This window comes from Carettochelys insculpta, chromosome 5, assembly GCF_033958435.1.
Source record: "Carettochelys insculpta isolate YL-2023 chromosome 5, ASM3395843v1, whole genome shotgun sequence".
In the NCBI taxonomy this organism is placed as follows: Eukaryota; Metazoa; Chordata; order Testudines; family Carettochelyidae; genus Carettochelys; species Carettochelys insculpta.
In genome coordinates, this window is record NC_134141.1 from 87,244,507 (window position 1) to 87,262,470 (window position 17,964).

The 17,964-nt window shown below is 45.0% G+C and overlaps 1 protein-coding gene across 3 annotated transcripts in view; it reads right to left on the reverse strand.

The window, feature by feature from the left end:
- Positions 1-17,459, reverse strand: part of AP3B1 (adaptor related protein complex 3 subunit beta 1) — a 238,513-nt gene extending 221,054 nt beyond the window's left edge. For all 3 annotated transcript variants that reach the window (XM_074995451.1, XM_074995450.1, XM_074995452.1), the window contains exon 1: positions 17,197-17,459. In XM_074995451.1, the coding sequence (XP_074851552.1) occupies positions 17,197-17,345 (149 nt within the window). In that variant the 5' untranslated portion in view covers positions 17,346-17,459. The remainder of the gene's footprint in view (positions 1-17,196) is intronic.
- Between the last annotated feature and the right edge of the window lie 505 nt (positions 17,460-17,964).

Consider the following 17,964-nt stretch of genomic DNA (forward strand, 5'->3'; position numbering starts at 1 on the left):
CTGTGAAGACCCACGAGAGTGACAGTCCTTGCTGCACCTGTTGCATATGTAATGGGTGTCTGGCAGGTCCTTGCTGTGCTTTCTGTGGGCTCGCTTCTCCTTTGCTAGCTATCTGATCCTCAACTCACCCTTCTGAAGGCCCTTGTATAGTTCCTGCCTCCATCTGCCGCGATCGTCTGCCAGCTCCTCCCAGCTGTCTGGCTTCATGTCTGCTTCCCTGAGGTCTCTCTTGCAAACATCTTTGTAGCGCAGCTGGGGGCGTCCGGGAGGTCTTTTGCCAGAGGCTAGCTCGCCATACAGGATGTCTTTTGGGATCCTTCCATCATTCATCCTGTGGGTGTGGCCAAGCCAGAGGAGACGACGCTGCCCAAGGAGGGTGTGCATAGTTGGGATTCCAGCTTGCTCAAGGACGGTAGTGTTGGACACTCTGTCCTTCCACGATATTCCAAGGATGAGCCTGAGGCAGCGCAAGTGGAAGACATTCAGCCTCTTTTCCTGGAGGGCGTACAGGGTCCAAGTCTCGCTGCCGTAAAGGAGGGTGCTGAGGATGCAGGCTCTGTAGACTTGCATTTTGGTGTGAGCGTACAGCTTGCTGTTATTCCACATTCTCTCGCTGAGTCTGGACAGAGTTGTGGCTGCTTTACTGATCCTCCTATTTAGCTCAGTCTCCAAGGACAGGGTGTCAGTGATGGTGGACCCGAGGTAAACGAACTCGTGGACGACCTCTAACGTATAGTTGTCAATGCTGATTGATGGAGAAACAGCAACGTCCTGAGCAAGTACATTTGTCTTCTTTAGGCTGATGGAGAGCCCAAAGTCGTTGCATGCTTTGGAGAACCGATCCAGCAGCTTCTGAAGCTGGTCTTATGTGTGTGACACGACAGCAGCGTCATCTGCGAACAGCATATCTCTGATGAGGACTTCCCGCACCTTAGATTTAGCTTTCAGCCTTGTAAGATTAAACAGTTTCCCGTCAGATCTTGCGTGCAGAAAGATGCCCTCTGTTGAAGATCCAAAGGCGTGTTTAAGGAGGAGTGCAAAGAAGATCCCGAACAATGTCGGAGCAAGGACGCATCCTTGTTTGATGCCACTCCTGATGCTGAAAGCATCCGATAATGTGCCATCGTATTGGACGGTTCCTCTCATGTCTTCGTGGAAAGATTGGATCATCTTGAGTAACCGTGGCGGACATCCTACCCTGTGGAGCAGTTTGAACAGTCCATCCCTGATGACCAAGTCGAAGGCCTTGGTTAGGTCAATGAAGGCAATATAGAGTTGCTTCCTCTGCTCCCTGCACTTCTCCTGCAGCTGCCTCAGAGAGAAGACCATGTTGACAGTAGATCTCTCTGCGCGGAATCTGCACTGTGATTCAGGATACACCCTCTCAGGAATCTTCTGGAGTCTGCCGCGGATGACGCAAGCGAACAGTTTACCAGTGTTGCTTAGGAGGGAGATTCCACGGTAATTGTTGCAGTCACTTCTGTCTCCTTTGTTCCTATACAAGGTTATGATGTTAGCATCACGCATGTCCTGTGGAACCTCTCCCTCTCTCCAGCACAGGCACAGTAGCTCATGTAGGGGTTCCAGGAGAGTGTCTGTGGCACACTTGATTACCTCTGGTGGTATACCATCCTGGCCCGGGGCCTTTCCTACTCCAATGTTGTCGATGGCTTTCTTCAGTTCATCCACAGTTGGTTCCTGGTCCAGTTCGTCCACTACTGGTAGGAGTTCGACTGCATCGAGGGCTGAGTCGACTCCAACGTTCTCGCTTGAGTACAGCTCAGAGTAGTACTCGACCCAGCGCTCCATCTGTTTGGCTTTGTCAGTGATGACTTCACCGGATTTGGATTTCAGAGGTGCCATCTTGTTCTGGGTGGGTCCTAATGCCTTCTTGATGCTCTCGTACATTCCCCTGAGGTTACCAAAGTCAGCACTGGTCTGGATGCTGCTGCATAGCTCGAGCCAGTAGTTGTTGGCACAGCGCCTGGCCGTCTGCTGTACTGTTTTTCTGGCTGCTCTGAGCGCTTGCAGGGTATTCTGGCTCAGCGAACGTTTGTACTCCAGGAGCACAGCACACTTTTTTTTGATGGCTGGAATCATCTCATCGGAGTTAGCTTTGAACCAGTCATTTGTGTTTCTAGCTCTTCTTCCAAACACCAACAAGGCCATGTTGTACATTGTATCCCTCAGATGCTGCCATCTGGATGTCACATCGGCACCCCCAGGGTTGCTGCGCAGATTCTCCTCGAGGGTTGCTCCGAACTTTTCATCTCTCTCTGAGTTAGCCGTCTTTCTGGCATCGATGTGGGGCCTCCCAGTTGGTTTAGAGCGGTGCAGCTTCTTGGTAATCACCTTGAGTTTGGAGCAAACTAACGAGTGATCTGTATTGCAGTCAGCACTATGACAGCTGCGTGTCAGAAGGACGTTTTTGAGGTTATCATGTCTAGCGATGACCATGTCTCGTTGATGCCAGTGTTTTGAGCGTGGGTGTCTCCATGACACTCTGTGCCGTGGCTTGGTTTGGAAAAATGTGTTTGTGATGCACAGATTGTGGTACGTGCAAATTTCGAGAAGACGCTGACCATTTTCATTCATTTTTCCCACACTAAAGTGGTCTAAGCAGGAAGGCCACGAGTCACAATCAGCTCCAACTCTCACATTCAAGTCACCCAGAATGTACAGTTGTTCACGAGCAGGTATTTGAGCTGTGGCAGCACTAAGCACATCGTAAAACTTGTCTTCTACTTCTGGTGCGGCGTACAGGGTTAGGGCGTAAGCACTGATCAGGTGGACAGGACCGGCACAAGTTTGAAGTATGACCTGAAGGAGTCTTTCTGATCCACCCATGACTAATTCCACCATTTGTAGAAGGGTGTTTCTGATGGCGAAGCCAACACCATGCTCCCTGGGTTCTTCTCGGGCTTTACCCTACCAGAAAAAGGCGTAGTCCTTTTCCTTTAGAGATCCCAAATCTGCGAGACGTGTCTCTGGCAGAGCAGCAATGTCAACTTTGAGCTTCTTCAGTTCCTCATTGATGACAGCGGTCTTTCGGGTGTTGCTGATGTCCTGAAGATCTTCAGTCAGACCTGTCAGCATGGTCCACACATTCCAGCAAGCAAGCTTAAAACTTCGATGGTTTCCTTTTCTTGTTGATTTTCTTATTGGTTTGCCTGGTGCTCAGCTTTCAGGTCACTTGTCAGGTTTGGGAACCTTAAGCCTCACGCACCCAGTGAGGCAGGTGAACTGTGTGGCAGGACAGTACCCTATTGGCTGGGGGCTGCCCAGCTCGAGGTGGGCGGCGACTATCCAGTGAGATGCGATGATATCTCCCACCGTCGGAGGCAACCCCTGGCGCTCGTTCTCTACGCCAATCGGGCAAGAGCTTATAACCGGTATCTGTTACCTCCCGTGTTGGTTCAACGCTGTTAGCGATGCTGAAGTACCTCTCCAGGCATGAGCTTGGGCGATTATTGGAACCCTGGGCTGCCCAGACGCCAGTGTTCCCCTCTCGGATTTACTGATATAGTCCAAAGGAGAGGATAACCTCTACATCTGGTGCCAGCTCAGCTGCAGGAGTTGCCGGGTCAATGCCAGAAGTTGGCACAGAACCTCCTTAGGACTCCCCTCCGGATTTGCTGTCAGGGTTTACTCCCTTAGCCTTGCTCCTTTCCAGGATAACCCACAAGGCAGTGGGGCATGGAGAACGTGGGTATGGTTTCTTTCTTTAAACACTAACAATTTCACTTATTAGGTAATGAACTTTAGTGAGTAAAACCCACTTCATGTGGTTTGCTGAAAAATTTGACATTTGATTAAATATTTTAGTACAAATTTTACTGTTGCAAACATGCAGTTTCCAGGAACCGACTTCTATTAAACTTTACAGTATTTATTGTACGCATGCAAAATATGCATTTTAAAAATATGATGAGAACAAATTTATAAATAGTGAAAGTTTCATCTGTTGGGCTGCAAACAGATTCCTGAAGCAGGGCCTGTATTTTAGGACATGCATACATGTTTGCTCCATAGCACTACACTGGCAATATTTGCTCCCAATGCTTTAGGGAAAAACAACGGATGGTTAAGATCATCTGCCCTTAGAAAAGAGACTGAAGCATAATCATAATGAGTCTGTAGTATGTGGATTTATAAATTTTTGCTAAATTTGCAGCAAAATAATATATCAGTATACTGCAAATAAATTCCACGACTTTTCCAGTAACACCTTGTATGTAACTGACCTAATCAATCCAAAGCTTTCTAGGCCAACTCCCTTTGGTTATGAGGACCTCCATCAGCACTACCCATATATTAAGCCAATTTTCCATTGTAAAGGAATCAGAGACATTTCTTTCTAATCGTGTTTCTTCTATTCAGAGATGAACAAGCCCTGCCATTCACCCCTATGTTCTTGATATGGTTGGGTTGATTCAAGTAATGAGAAGATTTGTTAGAAGCAATGCATACTGAATAGATTGATTATATTTCTCTCCTCTTTGGTTTGGGTTCAATCAATACAGAAGGAAGATGAGAAAGGGGCACTGTACATTCCAATTTTAGTCAGAATGATCTCGCCCATTTTAAGACTTTCCTTTCACCTCTCTAATCACAAACATTTGCTGCAAAAGCTCTAGCTCAAAAATATATTTAGCTGAGCCAAAATAAATATGTATAAAATAACTGCTCTCTTAACATAACTAATTTATACTTGTTATTTGTGAAGCAACAGACTAACCCCTCTGAGAATTAATATACTCAATTCTAATAGTAAAAGCAATGTTAAAGAAATCTCACTCATCATCTTTGCTGAATATACACACAATTACATGGATATTTCAAATGAAATTTTTTGATACTCCCAACAAAACTCCACTGCTTAAGAGGCAAGCACAGCAATCTTAAAACATGAATGCCATACGACCAGACGACTAAAATAGGAACCAGAAATTCAAACCCACACAAACTCTTGACTAAAACCATCCTTTCCCCAGGAATTTGTGAAGAGAAGGAAACCTATTTTGGTCCTTTTATGTGTATGCATCATGATTGTCTTTGATTATATGACCACATACTTTTTCCCTACAGGACCCCAGCATCTCTGGATAGAGCATGTTCTGGAGGTGAGTCAGTGTTAATACATGGAGATACACATCTCATAGAGCTGGAAGGGACCTCAGGAGGTCATTGAGTCCAGTCCCCTGCCCTCTTAGCAGGACCAAGCACCATCCCTTTTTTTTTTTTTTTTTTTTTTAAATCTGTTTGCCCCAGATCCCTAAATGGCCCCCTCAAGGATTGAACTCACCACCCTGGGTTTAACAGCTGTGCATTGGCCTGCTATTTATAGGAAACCTGTCCCATTTGTTGCAAGGTGTGTGATGAATAAGGCTGGAAGTCAGAAGAGTAAGTATTAATACTGTTCTCAATGCTCCCTTGGAGAACTGGATTCTCTCCCCATCTCTGTCATATCATTCCTTTTTAATGCTAGGCACTTAAGTTAGGTTTTTCAAAGTTGTTCATAGTCTGTGTTTCCCAGACTTTTGGCACCTAGCAATTTGACAGGCAATTTACAGGATAAACACACTATTAGATGTTTGAGCTGGCATCATCAGTAGCAGAAGAGTAAAGAAGCTGGTGTTTAAACACCCAACGTCAGAGTTAACAATCTCTTGAGAAGAGGGAAGGCAAGTAATGCCTATGTGAGTGTGTTTCAGGTTCTTTAGAGTCCAAGAAGAAAGTCTCCAAGTTTACTCCATGATAACCTAAACAAAGACTGAAGACACTGCTGAGCTCTCCTGAAATTCCTATCTTAACTACATTTCCACTGAAGTTTGATTGAGCTTTACAAATAGGAGCAGTTAGGACAAAGGACAATGCTAACCATTTCTGAAAAATCCTGCCTTAATTTCAAGCTTTAAGTACCAATGTCTGACCCTATGGAGTTACCATAACCTCTCAAAAAGTTTGGGGGGCGGGGGTGGGATTCAGCAGATTGTATCCCAGAAACAACTGGTAGTCACTTTTATTGTCTCCTGTAAAAAGATGACAACCTATACTCACTACAGGACTATGCTACTAAGCTAATGACTATACCTACAGTGTACACTCATCCCTTGCTATATGAGCACATTTGGTTCCTAACTTTCTGCTCATAGGTAGAAACTCATAAGAGGGACACAAAATTCCTATTAAATTACATAGGGGCCATGGGGGTTACAGGCGACAAGGGGAGGGCATCAGGCCACGGGGGTTACAGCCAACAGGGGTGTCAGGCTGCGGGGCCAGTAAGAGGGTCTGGCTGCCGCTGTTTAGGGCTACGGGGGGGGGGGGTTGCTAAGTGGGGGATGTCTGGCTGAGGGGCTGGCAGGGTGTCAGACTGCCAAAAGTTTGGGGCTGTGGGCCCAGCAGGGGGTCTGGCTGCAGTGCCTTGGGTCTGCAGGGCTGGTGGGGTCAAACTGGGGGTTGAAGCAAGGGGGCGGGGGCTCGTATTAGTGGGGGGAGGGAGTTCACTCAGTGAACTAAGGTAGGTACACATGTCCCTCACTTAAGCGAGTACTTGTAACTAAAGTACACTCATCCCTCATTTAATGAATACTTTACTTATGAGTACTTGCTAAAATGAGGAAACATATATACTTACCTTTATTCACTACATGAGCAAACTTCCCCCCGCTTATATGAGCGGGGTCCCTGGCTGAGGGCGGGAAGACCCGCAGCTGGAGCTTTCTCCCTCCCTTTCCTCAGACATGCAGCTGTCTGACAGCCCTGCAGCTGGGGGAAGAGAGGGAGAAGGCTCTTAGCCTGGTTCCCTCCCCTGCAATGGCAGGAACGTGAAACTGACCAGCCATAAGATGATCAGTGTTCCGGCCCTGAAAGCCATGGGGAGACTGGAACCAGCCGGCCCCTGGTTCCAAGCTCCTGCCACTCTGGGAGCCAGGAAACTAACCAGCCCTGGCTGTTCCTGGCTCCACTCGCCTTACAGGAAAATCCAAGTTATGCAGGGGTTGCAGGAACAACCCTGGGTAACTTCAGGATTTACTGTATTAGACACCCCACCCGCCCCACAGACGTCACCATCGGACAGCTTTTAACTGCCCCTAACGGTCCCAAACTGCCTCCAGTCTTAGATCTCCCCCACCCCCCAGCAGCCACAAACCAGCCCCAGCCTTAGAACCCCCCAGCAGCCCCAAGGCTTACACCACCCCAACAGCCCCAAACCACCCCCAGCATTACACTCTCCCTGCAGCTCCAAACGTCCCCCAGTCTTAGACGGCCCCCTGCATCCCTCAACAGCCCCAGCCTTAGACACTCCTCCTCCCACAGCCTCTTCACTGGGGCTGCTAGGCTGGGTGGCTCCCCCAGCCCTCCTGCTCCCAGCAATTAACTCAAGTGTTAAGGTTTCAGCATCTAGGCATAAGATAATTGCTATCCCTAGTGCTAGAGATAACAGCCATCTCCAGCAGCTATCGCTATTGATAGATATCTGCCTGTGGCAGCAGTGTTAAGAAACTGCAAATGGCTTCTTTAACAGCCACATGCAGCTGAAAACTGCCCAGCTGGCGACCTTTAACAAATCTAATGGGACCCATGTTTGGATCCCAACCTATAGGTTGGGAATCCCCACTCTACAAACATATGCTATACCCTATTTCTGGTGCCAAACTATTCAAATACATCAGAAAAGTACCTAAACTCAACTGGTTTATGTCAAGTTACAAGCCCTTGGAATGAACTGGAGACTTTTAATACATTTTAATGGAAATTTAGTGTCGCTCTTATGAGTTTTCACCTATGAGCAGAAATTTGGGAACCAATTGTGCTCAAATAGCGAGGGATGAGTATACTCATTTAACGAGGGATGGGTGTACTTTAAAAAAAAAATCTTTGCCTTTCTCCATCAGCATTTACAATAACTAGTTTCAGGAAATTTCCAGTAGGGATACAAGATGGATAAAACACAAATTAAGAACCCAAGATTTTATTTAAATATATATATTTTTATTTAAATCAAATACAGGTTTATTTTTAAATATAAAAATATTTAAAATTAAATTTGCTAGTATGGCTATGTATGTTTAGACCTAAATTACCATGATATACTAAAATAATTTAAATTTAATATTGTTTTAATTATACCTGTTTGCTAATGAAATTTTCGAAAAACTCAGCCACTGAGCTTGTGGAAGTCACTAGCTAAACCACCTGGAACCAGAATTTGCTGGAATGCTGAATCATCTTTGGATAGCAATAGCCTCTACTGTAAGTGTTGAGAGAATATTATCATTTCAGTTTACTGAATTATCTGGGTTCAATGATTTGTGCATTTGATGATAAAAACCGAAATGGGAGTTAAAGCAGGAATGATTGCTAGATTAGAAAAGGAAACCAATATAATTTGTTTGAGAGGATGAGATCTACTAGAGCTAAAATCTTGAAAGACATAGCACAAATCTTCATTGCAAACATGTATTGGAGTAGATACAGCTCAGGTGTGTGAAAAATCTACACCCAAGAGACATAGCCATGCTAACCTAAGCACAGTGTTGACAGTGCTACATCAACAAAAGAATTCTGTTAATCTAGGTGCTACCTTTCATGGAGGTTAATTAATGACATTAATGGGAGCACTCTGTATCTGTTTAGTGTAGACATACAGATAACAACCACTTCAATTCACTCAATACAGATAGAGTAGAACCCTGTTCATCTGGTATAACTGGAACTGAGGCCAGATCAGACAGACAATCAAAACTCTGGACAGACCAGAAAACAACAAAATATGATGCTGCAGTGCCATCTAGTGGCCACAAGAGAGCTCACCTGCTTCAGGCCCTGGAGTCATGGCTGTTCCACAAATTCTGAGAGCTGAGAGCCAGTTAAAAGTGATAAAATTAGGGTTTACTGTACTTCCTTTCTCCAATATACCAATGTTTAAAAGCACAAGCCATTTTGATAAACCTTTTTTGATATATATACAGCATTTTAAAGATAGGTTTGCGTAACAAATTTAAAATGCTAGTTTTTCTGCATTTTGACTTCAATTTCCATCCATGCAGAGCTTCACATAAGTCACAAATAAAAAAAAAATCTAGTAAATAAATGCGCTATTTACCATTTTCTACCATAAAAATTAAGACTCAAAGTAAGTGTAAATTAGGAGTGAGCGATGGGCTGGGAAGGTCATTGCATCATCATACAGCATAACTATTTGGATATAATGGACTTTTGGCATTAGCAGACACCCCTTTCCCCCATGAGTCCATTAAACCGAGGGTTTACTGTAATTGCTTGAACAGTGGTCTGCAAAGTTAGTTCCTGGTTAATAAAAGACACAAAATTTCATGTATAGGCTACATTTTTGAATACACACTGACATGATTTAGTGGGTACCTACATAAGAATTAACTCTGCCATGAAGCCTCTATGAGCTCCATGCCAGTCCAAGCCTGGATGAAGGAGGAGGGTAGGTCAGACGTGTGTCGATGTGCTGACTATCAAACAACAATACGAATGAAATCTGATGCCAGTGAAACTAAATGATAAAAGATGCCGGCTCGGAGGTCGCCTAGATAAACAACGTCCGCGATACCAATCGAGAGATCGGGGCTGGGTTGATAAGTTGGCTAACAAAAGAAAATTACAACTAACACATATGCTATCCATTGGAACATGGAACATCCGAACACTGTGGGCAACCGGAAAATTAGATCTGCTTCAGAAGGAGATGAAGAGATACCAATGCGATATACTTGGACTGGCAAAGATGCATTGAACATATGCGGAGGCAAAGTCATTCGGTCAGGAAACAAAAGGAAGCACGAAGCAGGAGTTGGATCGCTTCTTAGCAAAACAGCTCAAAGAGCATTATTAGGATGCAAAATGGCGAGTGCAAAATGATGGTAGCAAGATTCAAAGCAAAACCATTCAACATCTCAGTCATTCAGGTGTATGCACCCACATCGGAGAGTATGGAGGAAGAGATTGGGCTATTCTATAAAGACTTGACAAAGATGGTGGAGGAGATAACGAAGAAAGATGTGTTGATCATCAGAGGAGATTGGAATGCAAAGGTTGGAACAGATAATGAAGGTTAGGAGAGAGTCATGGAACAGTTTGGATACGGAGAAAGAAACGAATGAGGTGAGAAACTTCTAGAGTTTGCTACAGAGCATGAAATGGTTATCTGCAACATGAGATTCCACCAAAAGGACTGTAGGAAGTGGACGCGGTGATCGAATGACAGCAAGTCCAAGAACATGATAAGATTTTGATAAGAAGAGGATGGATAACATCGGCACAGCAGTGCCGAACTTTCCAAGGAGCGGATGTAGACTCAGACCACAGTCTAGTGATCGCAAGCATCAAAATAAAACTCAAAAGAAAATGTAAGACAGAGTTAAAGAAAAGAAGAGACGTGAGGAGGCCATGTGAGGAAGAAACAGGGAATGCATACAGAGCAGTGCTCGAAGAGAAGATTAAGAATATTGCCACAGACAAAGACCTAGATAAGAGAGTCACAGGGATAGCCATCTCTACAGAAGAGGCAATTGAGCAGACTGTTCCAGAAGTAGAAAAGATCAATAAGAAGTGCATTACCCAAGAGACACTGAAGTTGGTTCAAGAGAGTGTTGAAGATCAGAAGAGATGTCTCTGAGATGGCAGAACAGCAATATGGGGTGAAATGCAATGAGCTACGGAAAGCAGCCAGAAAGGATAAGAAGAAATGGTTAGAGGAGCAATGTGAAGATATCGAGAGGTATTACAGTGAATGTAAGACGAGGGAGGTGTATAAGACAATTAGGAATATTAATAGCAAATGGCAACCAAAGCAGATGGCAATCAAAGATAAGAACGAAAAAGTGGTCATGAACAGGGAGAAAATTGTGCAGCGATGTATAGGATGGTGCAATATCTCATCCAAAGCACAGCTGGACCCAAGTGCCTCAGAGAGACTGACTGAAGAAGTGAAAGAGAGATCTCCACTGAGCATCGAGAGCAAGATCAGTACTTCGAAGGAGGAAATAGAAAAAGCAGTGAAACAACCAAAGAACAAGAACCCTGGAAATGATAAGATCACGGGAGAGATTATCAAATACGACAGAGAAAGCATGATTCAGGAAATACACTGACTATGTAATATAGAATGGAAAGAAGGGAAGGCACCTAAGGAATGGACAAGAGCTGTGCTAGTGGCAATACCCAAGAAAGGAAGTACATTGGAGTGCAAGAACTACAGAATGATTGCCCTAACGAGTCATCTAGGTAAATTGCTGATGATGATATCAGCAGAGAGACTAAGATCACAAATAGAAAAACATACAGCAGACAAGCAAGTGGGGTTCAGAAAAGATAGAAGTACTATACAGCAGATATTGGCACTAAGACTGATAGCGGAAAAAGCTCAATGAAAGAACAAGAACGTATACACTTGCTTCGTCGATTTTCAAAAGGCATTCGACAGTATAGATCAAAAATTGACTTGGACGGTGTTGGAGTCATACGAAGTGGATAGCAGACTGATATGGTTGTTGAAGGATAGCAATGACAATGTGGAGGCAGCGGTGAGAACATGCAGGGAGTTGGGAAGTTGGTTTAAAACAAGTAGAAGTACGAGACAAGGAGATCCAATATTGTCAAGTAAACATCTGGAGAGAGCAATGGACAAGATCAAGGAAGAGGTATCTGTGCATGGGAAAAGAATTAACAATTCGAGGTTCACGGATGATTTAGTTATCATTGAGGAAGATGAGGAGAAGCTAGCGAAAACGGTGCAGGTGTTAAACGAAGAAGGGAAGTGGTACGGACTGACTATGAATATTGATAAAACGAAAACAATGGTATTTGGAGATAAGGAAATAGGAAGGAAGATCAGTGTCGATGGTATTAAACTAGAAAACGTAGAGAAGCTCACATATTTGGGGAGCAACATAACATATGATCTAGACTGTAAGAAGGAAACAGCGACCAGAATAGCGAAAGCAAGAGCGAGTTTGAAGGCAATGGATAAGATCTGGAAAAGCAAAGCAAATAGCTTAAGAATGAAGGTGAGCGTCTTGAAAACGTGTGTATTCAGCAGCATGTTGTACAGATGTGAGACATGAGTGATAGCAAAAGATTTGAAGAGAAGAATACTGGCATTTGAAAGGAGTCGTTACAGAAAGATTCTGAGGATGGATGCAGAAGGTCACCAATGAGGAATTACATAGAAAGATACAGCCGAAAGAGAACCTGCTGCAGAAGGTTATAAAATGGAAGCTACAACTATTTAGGCATATTTGCAGATTGAATGAGGAACGAAAAATCAAGACCCTGATATTCAGCATAATGGACGGTTCGAATAGGAGAGGCAGACCCCACAGAGAATGGATAGATGATACAGTATATTGGTGCGGAACTAGTCTACAGAAACTAAGCCACTCTGCACTGGATAGGGAAAGTTGGAAGGAAATAGTGAGAGAGACATCAGACACCAACGGGCACTTAGCCCACGGTTACTGATGATGATGATACATAACAATTATTTTTTAAACCCCAAAATACCTAGAAAGTACAAATCCAAGACCACATTGAGGTCAGCTATTTAAAGCAATCCACTCTGAGAGGAATTCCTACCAATTTCTCAATACAAAGCATCTGAACCACTACCAGAGCCAACCATAGAAGGCGCACATATTACTTCCAGACATTCCCTACAATGAGAATCAACTGTGACCCACGTTAATGTCAGGGACTGGGAACTGTCTCTAAGATCTCTAGTCAGACCATTCAAAACTGGTTTTGGATGGTCTGACCAGGCAATCTGTACAGAATTAAATGCAAAACACCAGACACTCTTCCTGCCTGCTTTTATTGAAGTGCTACGTGAGGGGCAGATGAGACAGCTACCCTCATCCTCTAAAATCTGTATACATTGGTGGCAAATAAGAAAAAATGTTTGGTATTGCTCTTCTGGATGATTTGCTAATGCCAAGGGATGCATAAAAAAATCCTACAACTGACCTATTAAGCACCTCAAACAAAACTGTTCTTGATAATTAAACGCTCATGTTGTCTAGCCATACTCAATGAAGTAGTTTCGATTTTGGGGTTTTTTTTTTTGTTTTGTTTTTATTTTAAAGTTCCAAATTCATGGTGGGCCACCTACAGATCACAGCCGAAGTTCTACTTGCTGCCTCTCTATTATGCCCCTCAAGCTATTCCCCCACAGGCACATGCCCATATCACCAGTACTGGATCTCTTCAGACAAGCCATTAGTTGCTTGTCTACACATGAAGTTTGCGTCCCTTATTGTGTCCATACAGAGTTACTTATTCAGGATAAATTCAAGAATAAATTAGCCCTAAGTTTGCTGGTTGCACATCCCACTCTGAAAAGTCACAGGTATCTCCTTATCCCACTATTAAGTTTAGAGAAGTCAGAGAGAATCTAACAGGTAAGAGATCAGACACACACACACACTCTTCAGGAACTCCTGAACTACTGTAGCACTTTCATGTTTATTTATAATTATACACACCACACATGTATGCAGAGTTCTAAGTGTCATGACAATACCATGAATAGAAACTAGGCAATCACATGACCCCAGTAAGTTATTTTACTGGTTGCCCTCCTGAGAATGAGAATTCAGAGACTGATCATTTTTAATACTGGGAAATAGCCCTCTAATCATCTCGCCTGACCACCTGTATAATGGAGACAGATCACAGGACTGCTTGAAGTTAATTCTCGTATGAACTTAGACTTTGAGGCCAGAACGGACCATCAAGATCATCTGACCTCCTGCACACTGCAGTCCACAGAACCTCATCCTCCTACTCCTGAAATATATGGATAACCTCTGAGCTACTGGTCCTCAAATAATCAGTCAGAAACTTCAAGTTACAGACAGACAGACAGACAACCTACCATTTACATTAGTTTTAACCTGAAAAACTGGAAATCTGTCCCAGACCTTCACTCCTCGAATACTTAGAAACCTTTAATTTCAAGCCTAAAAATTGGTTGATGGCAAATAATTACTGGAATATACCATTTAGAAGAAAAAAAATTGTATTCACCTCCTCTGTAAAGCACTTTTGAGAGCTACAAATGAAAATCACTGTATAAAAGATAGCTATCGTTACAACAGATGGTAAAGTTACATGCGAGTTGCACTCCTTGCAATCCCCAGGTAACTCAAATTTCGCGCAAGTCGGGGGAGATAGGAGATTGACCACCCCACCAGGGCTGGTCAGTTTCCTGGCTCTCAGAGTAGCAGGGAGTGGGGAACCAAGTGGCAGCCTGCTTCCCCACTCCCCACCACTCTGGGAGCCAGGCGCCAATTCTCCCTAGCTTCCCCCAGCTGCAGCGGCTGTCCGCCTGCCTGGCTTCCCCAAGCCAGTGGAACGTGGCCAGCAGACAGCCGCAGAGCTGCTTTGAGTTGTGCTTAACTCATGTTAATGCAAGTTAAGCACAACTCAAAGTCATGTATTTCGAGGGTTTACCGTATTATTGTGGTCCCACCCACTCAATCAACTGTGGCTTCCCAGCTGAAGAACTATAGAACCAGAGCTAAGGGAAACTGGTTGGGAAGCGAAGTAAAGGTGTTAGTTCAGCAAAAGTCATAGCTAAGAAATGATGGGTGGCGGGGGAAGAAATGGCAGGGTAATGGGAAAATGACTCATCTGACAACTTAAGATATTCTAGCTGCAAACATTAACACAAAAAGATCAGTTCTTAATAGTGACAGAGCAGAATAGTTGATATGAGTTTAAATTTGTTAGTAGGGAAGTTCAACAGTAAACTGGCCCTTGTCCATTAAGTCCAAGAGTGGCCTGCCAGATCGAATGAGCCACAGCTGTAGAGGAGCTGGCAGGCTTGGCCTGGGATGGGGAACCCCCGACCCACAGTCCAGATCTGACCCACAAGGATCAGGCTCCTCTCCCCAGTAGCCAGCCCACAAAGGAGTGGGGCGGTGGTACTCATGAGCCAGAGTAAGGAAAGCCAGAACTGGATCTGGCTCTGCTTGGTGGGAGTAGGAAGTGGCTCCAGGCTCCACGCAGCAGAAGCACTGCCACTCTCCCACCCCTGCCTAAGGGAATGGTAGTGCAGCACTACCTGGAGGCTCTTCCACTGCTACTTTGATTGACTGGCATTGCAGCCAATCGGAACAGTGGGAGCCATGCCTGAGAGCAGCAGAGGAGCTGTGCCATGTAAGCGACCACCCTCACCCCCTTCCCGCACAGCCCACTCCTGCAATCGCCTCCTGACCAGACCAATCAACCACCAACCTACTCCTGTACCCTCCCTCCCAGACCCCACACCCAAAGGCTGCTTCCCGGAAGCCTCCTCCCACACTGAGCCCCATCTCAGAGCCTAAGGAGGCTCATAAAAATCTATTATCCCTGGCCCATTTAAGCTCTGTGGCTGGAGAGCAAAGGGAATGAGGTAAGTGTCTTTTTGCTTGTTTGTTTTGCAGTCTGGGACGATGTTGGCAAGAGGAGGCTTTTGTTTTATTTTTTGTTTGCTCACTTGTGTAACCCCCAGTTAATTTTTCAGTGGGTATGGGCTCCCCAGCCTAGAAAAGGTATCCCTGGCATAAGTTTCATGAGCAGCAACTCATTCTGTCAGATGTATAAAGTGAAAAATCAGGTGGTAGGGTTACAGACATAGTGTTACAAGTATATCGGTGTTAATTTAATCATGGTGGATGCGGCCTTCTACCAACAGTGATAAAAAGGTCACAATACCTAAAGGGCAATATTACATATGAGAAAAAAACATTCCTTTCATGTTTTGCAGTTTGTTTCTGAAGTTTTAAAGAATGGAAATTTTCAAGTCTGTATAATATAATACTATATGGAAATACACATCCCATAGAACAGGAAGGGACCTTGGGAGGTCATCGAGTCCAGTCGCTTACCCTCTTGGCAGATACAAGTACCATTTTTTTTTTAAATCTATTTGCTCCATATCCCTAAATGGCCCCTCAAGGATTGAAGTCACAATCCTGGGTTTAGCAGGCCAAGCTCAAACCACTGAGTTATTCCTCCCACCAACTGTAACTACGTAACTATGTCCAGGAAGGTTAAAGGGCTCTCCTACTTCTTTTTGTATGTTACCATTCTTGATCTGATATGCGTCTATACTTTTACATAGACAGTCTGGTATGTACAATGTAAACAGCAGAGGGACATAGCTGACACATGCTGGAATAGGGTTAGTAGATTGCAGGTAAACGAACCTTTGATGGTATGGGGGATGTGGTTAGGTCCTAAGATGGTGTCACTAAAGGTAGATGTATGGACAGAATTGGCAACAGGGTTTGTTGCAGGGATTGTATCATTTCACCCTTGTTTCATTAACACTGATATAACACTCCTATCTTTTTATCCCTACCATTTCGTGCATCTGTTTTTGTGAGTTGCAGTTCATCAAAAACTTGCGCCTTAATAAAATTGTTAGTCTTTAAGATGCTACTAGACCCTTTGTTTTTACACAAACAAGTGAATTTTCTAGAAACAAGGTGGGTGAGAGAGTATCTTTCATTAGACAAACTTTGGATGGAAAGACACAAGCTTTTGAGATCTCCTTCAGACCTGCAATTTCTAATGTAAGCAAAACCATAATTCATATTAATTTCTATTGTTTTCAATATAATTTTAAGGCCTCATAACTACTATTGTCCCATAAGACTATCAGTACCTTTTAGATGGCTTATTTACCTATGAAAAGGTTTTCACTGGGTTTTAAGCACCAAAACTGCTGATGAACAACTAACAAACAGTTTAAAAACTAAAACCATTTTAAAGATTATTTTAGCCTATTATCTGTTAAACAGATACAGTAATTAAATAAGGCAACCAAAAATGGTACTCATTGATTTGCTACAATAGTCCCTTTGGAGTGCCGCTCATAATTTTCATGGAAATTATGTACCTGCCACTAGGATCCTTTAATTTACCATCGCTTGGTTTTCCTGGGTCCGTTAATTCAAGCAACCAGGTGTCCAAGGAACTTGTCTGTTAGAAGTTGTGTGAGTGAGTCTCTACCGATCAACCAACGGAGTCTCATTCAACATATACAGAGCGCGCAGTACCGGTGAGAGCACGCCCGCGACTCGCCACGTCCGCCCTGTCCACACGACTTCACGGCCGGACCCCGCCCCCCCAGCACCCGCTGAGCCCTCCCCCGGCCACCACCCCCGTCCTTACTTCTTGGTGTCGCTGCTGAAGAGCCCGAAGGCCGAGGGGGTGGAGGGGGGAGCTGCGGAACCGGGCGCCGCTTCCTGTCCGAGCTCAGGCGCCGCCGCCGCCGCCGCCTCCCCGCCCTGGTCATTGTAGCTCAGACTGCTCGCGGACATGCTGCTGCTGCTGCTGCTGCTACCGCCGCCGAAGGGTCCGTTGACTGTTGGTCACCTAGAGGCTGCCACCCAACGGAACTTACTCGCGTGCACACCGGACTCCTCCCGGAAGCAGACGGCGGCGGCAGCTGGGGCGGGCAGGTGTCACATGACGGGGCGGGGCTGCAGAAGGGGAACTTTCCCGACTCGGAGTTCTAACGTTACTATGACAACTCCGTTGCCGCTGACCTGGAAGGGAGGCGGAACAACGCGCGAAGCTCCGCCCAAGCTCGTGGCGTGTCGCGGTGACGTATAAGCGTGTGACTCCTCTGCTTGCTTTCTCCCTGTGCTCGCGGGGTGGGGTGGAGTTGCTTTCACGAGGCAGCGGGCGGGAGCAGGCTGGGCTGAGGCCGTGACCCCCCCTGGTTCTAACCTAGCCGCTGTATTGGAAGACGCTGCACCCGCGCGGCTTATGGGCCTAGCAGCCGCGGGGTGATTCCTTAAGGCTGTTCGGTTGGCAGCTTCCGGTGGTCTCAGTCCGCATTCTCTCTCTTGTGAGGTTACGTTCTGCATTGCACTTAGGCCCTGGCCCTCCCCATCTGAAAAACGATCGTGTAGGAAAGGTCAGGCCTTGCCTCTT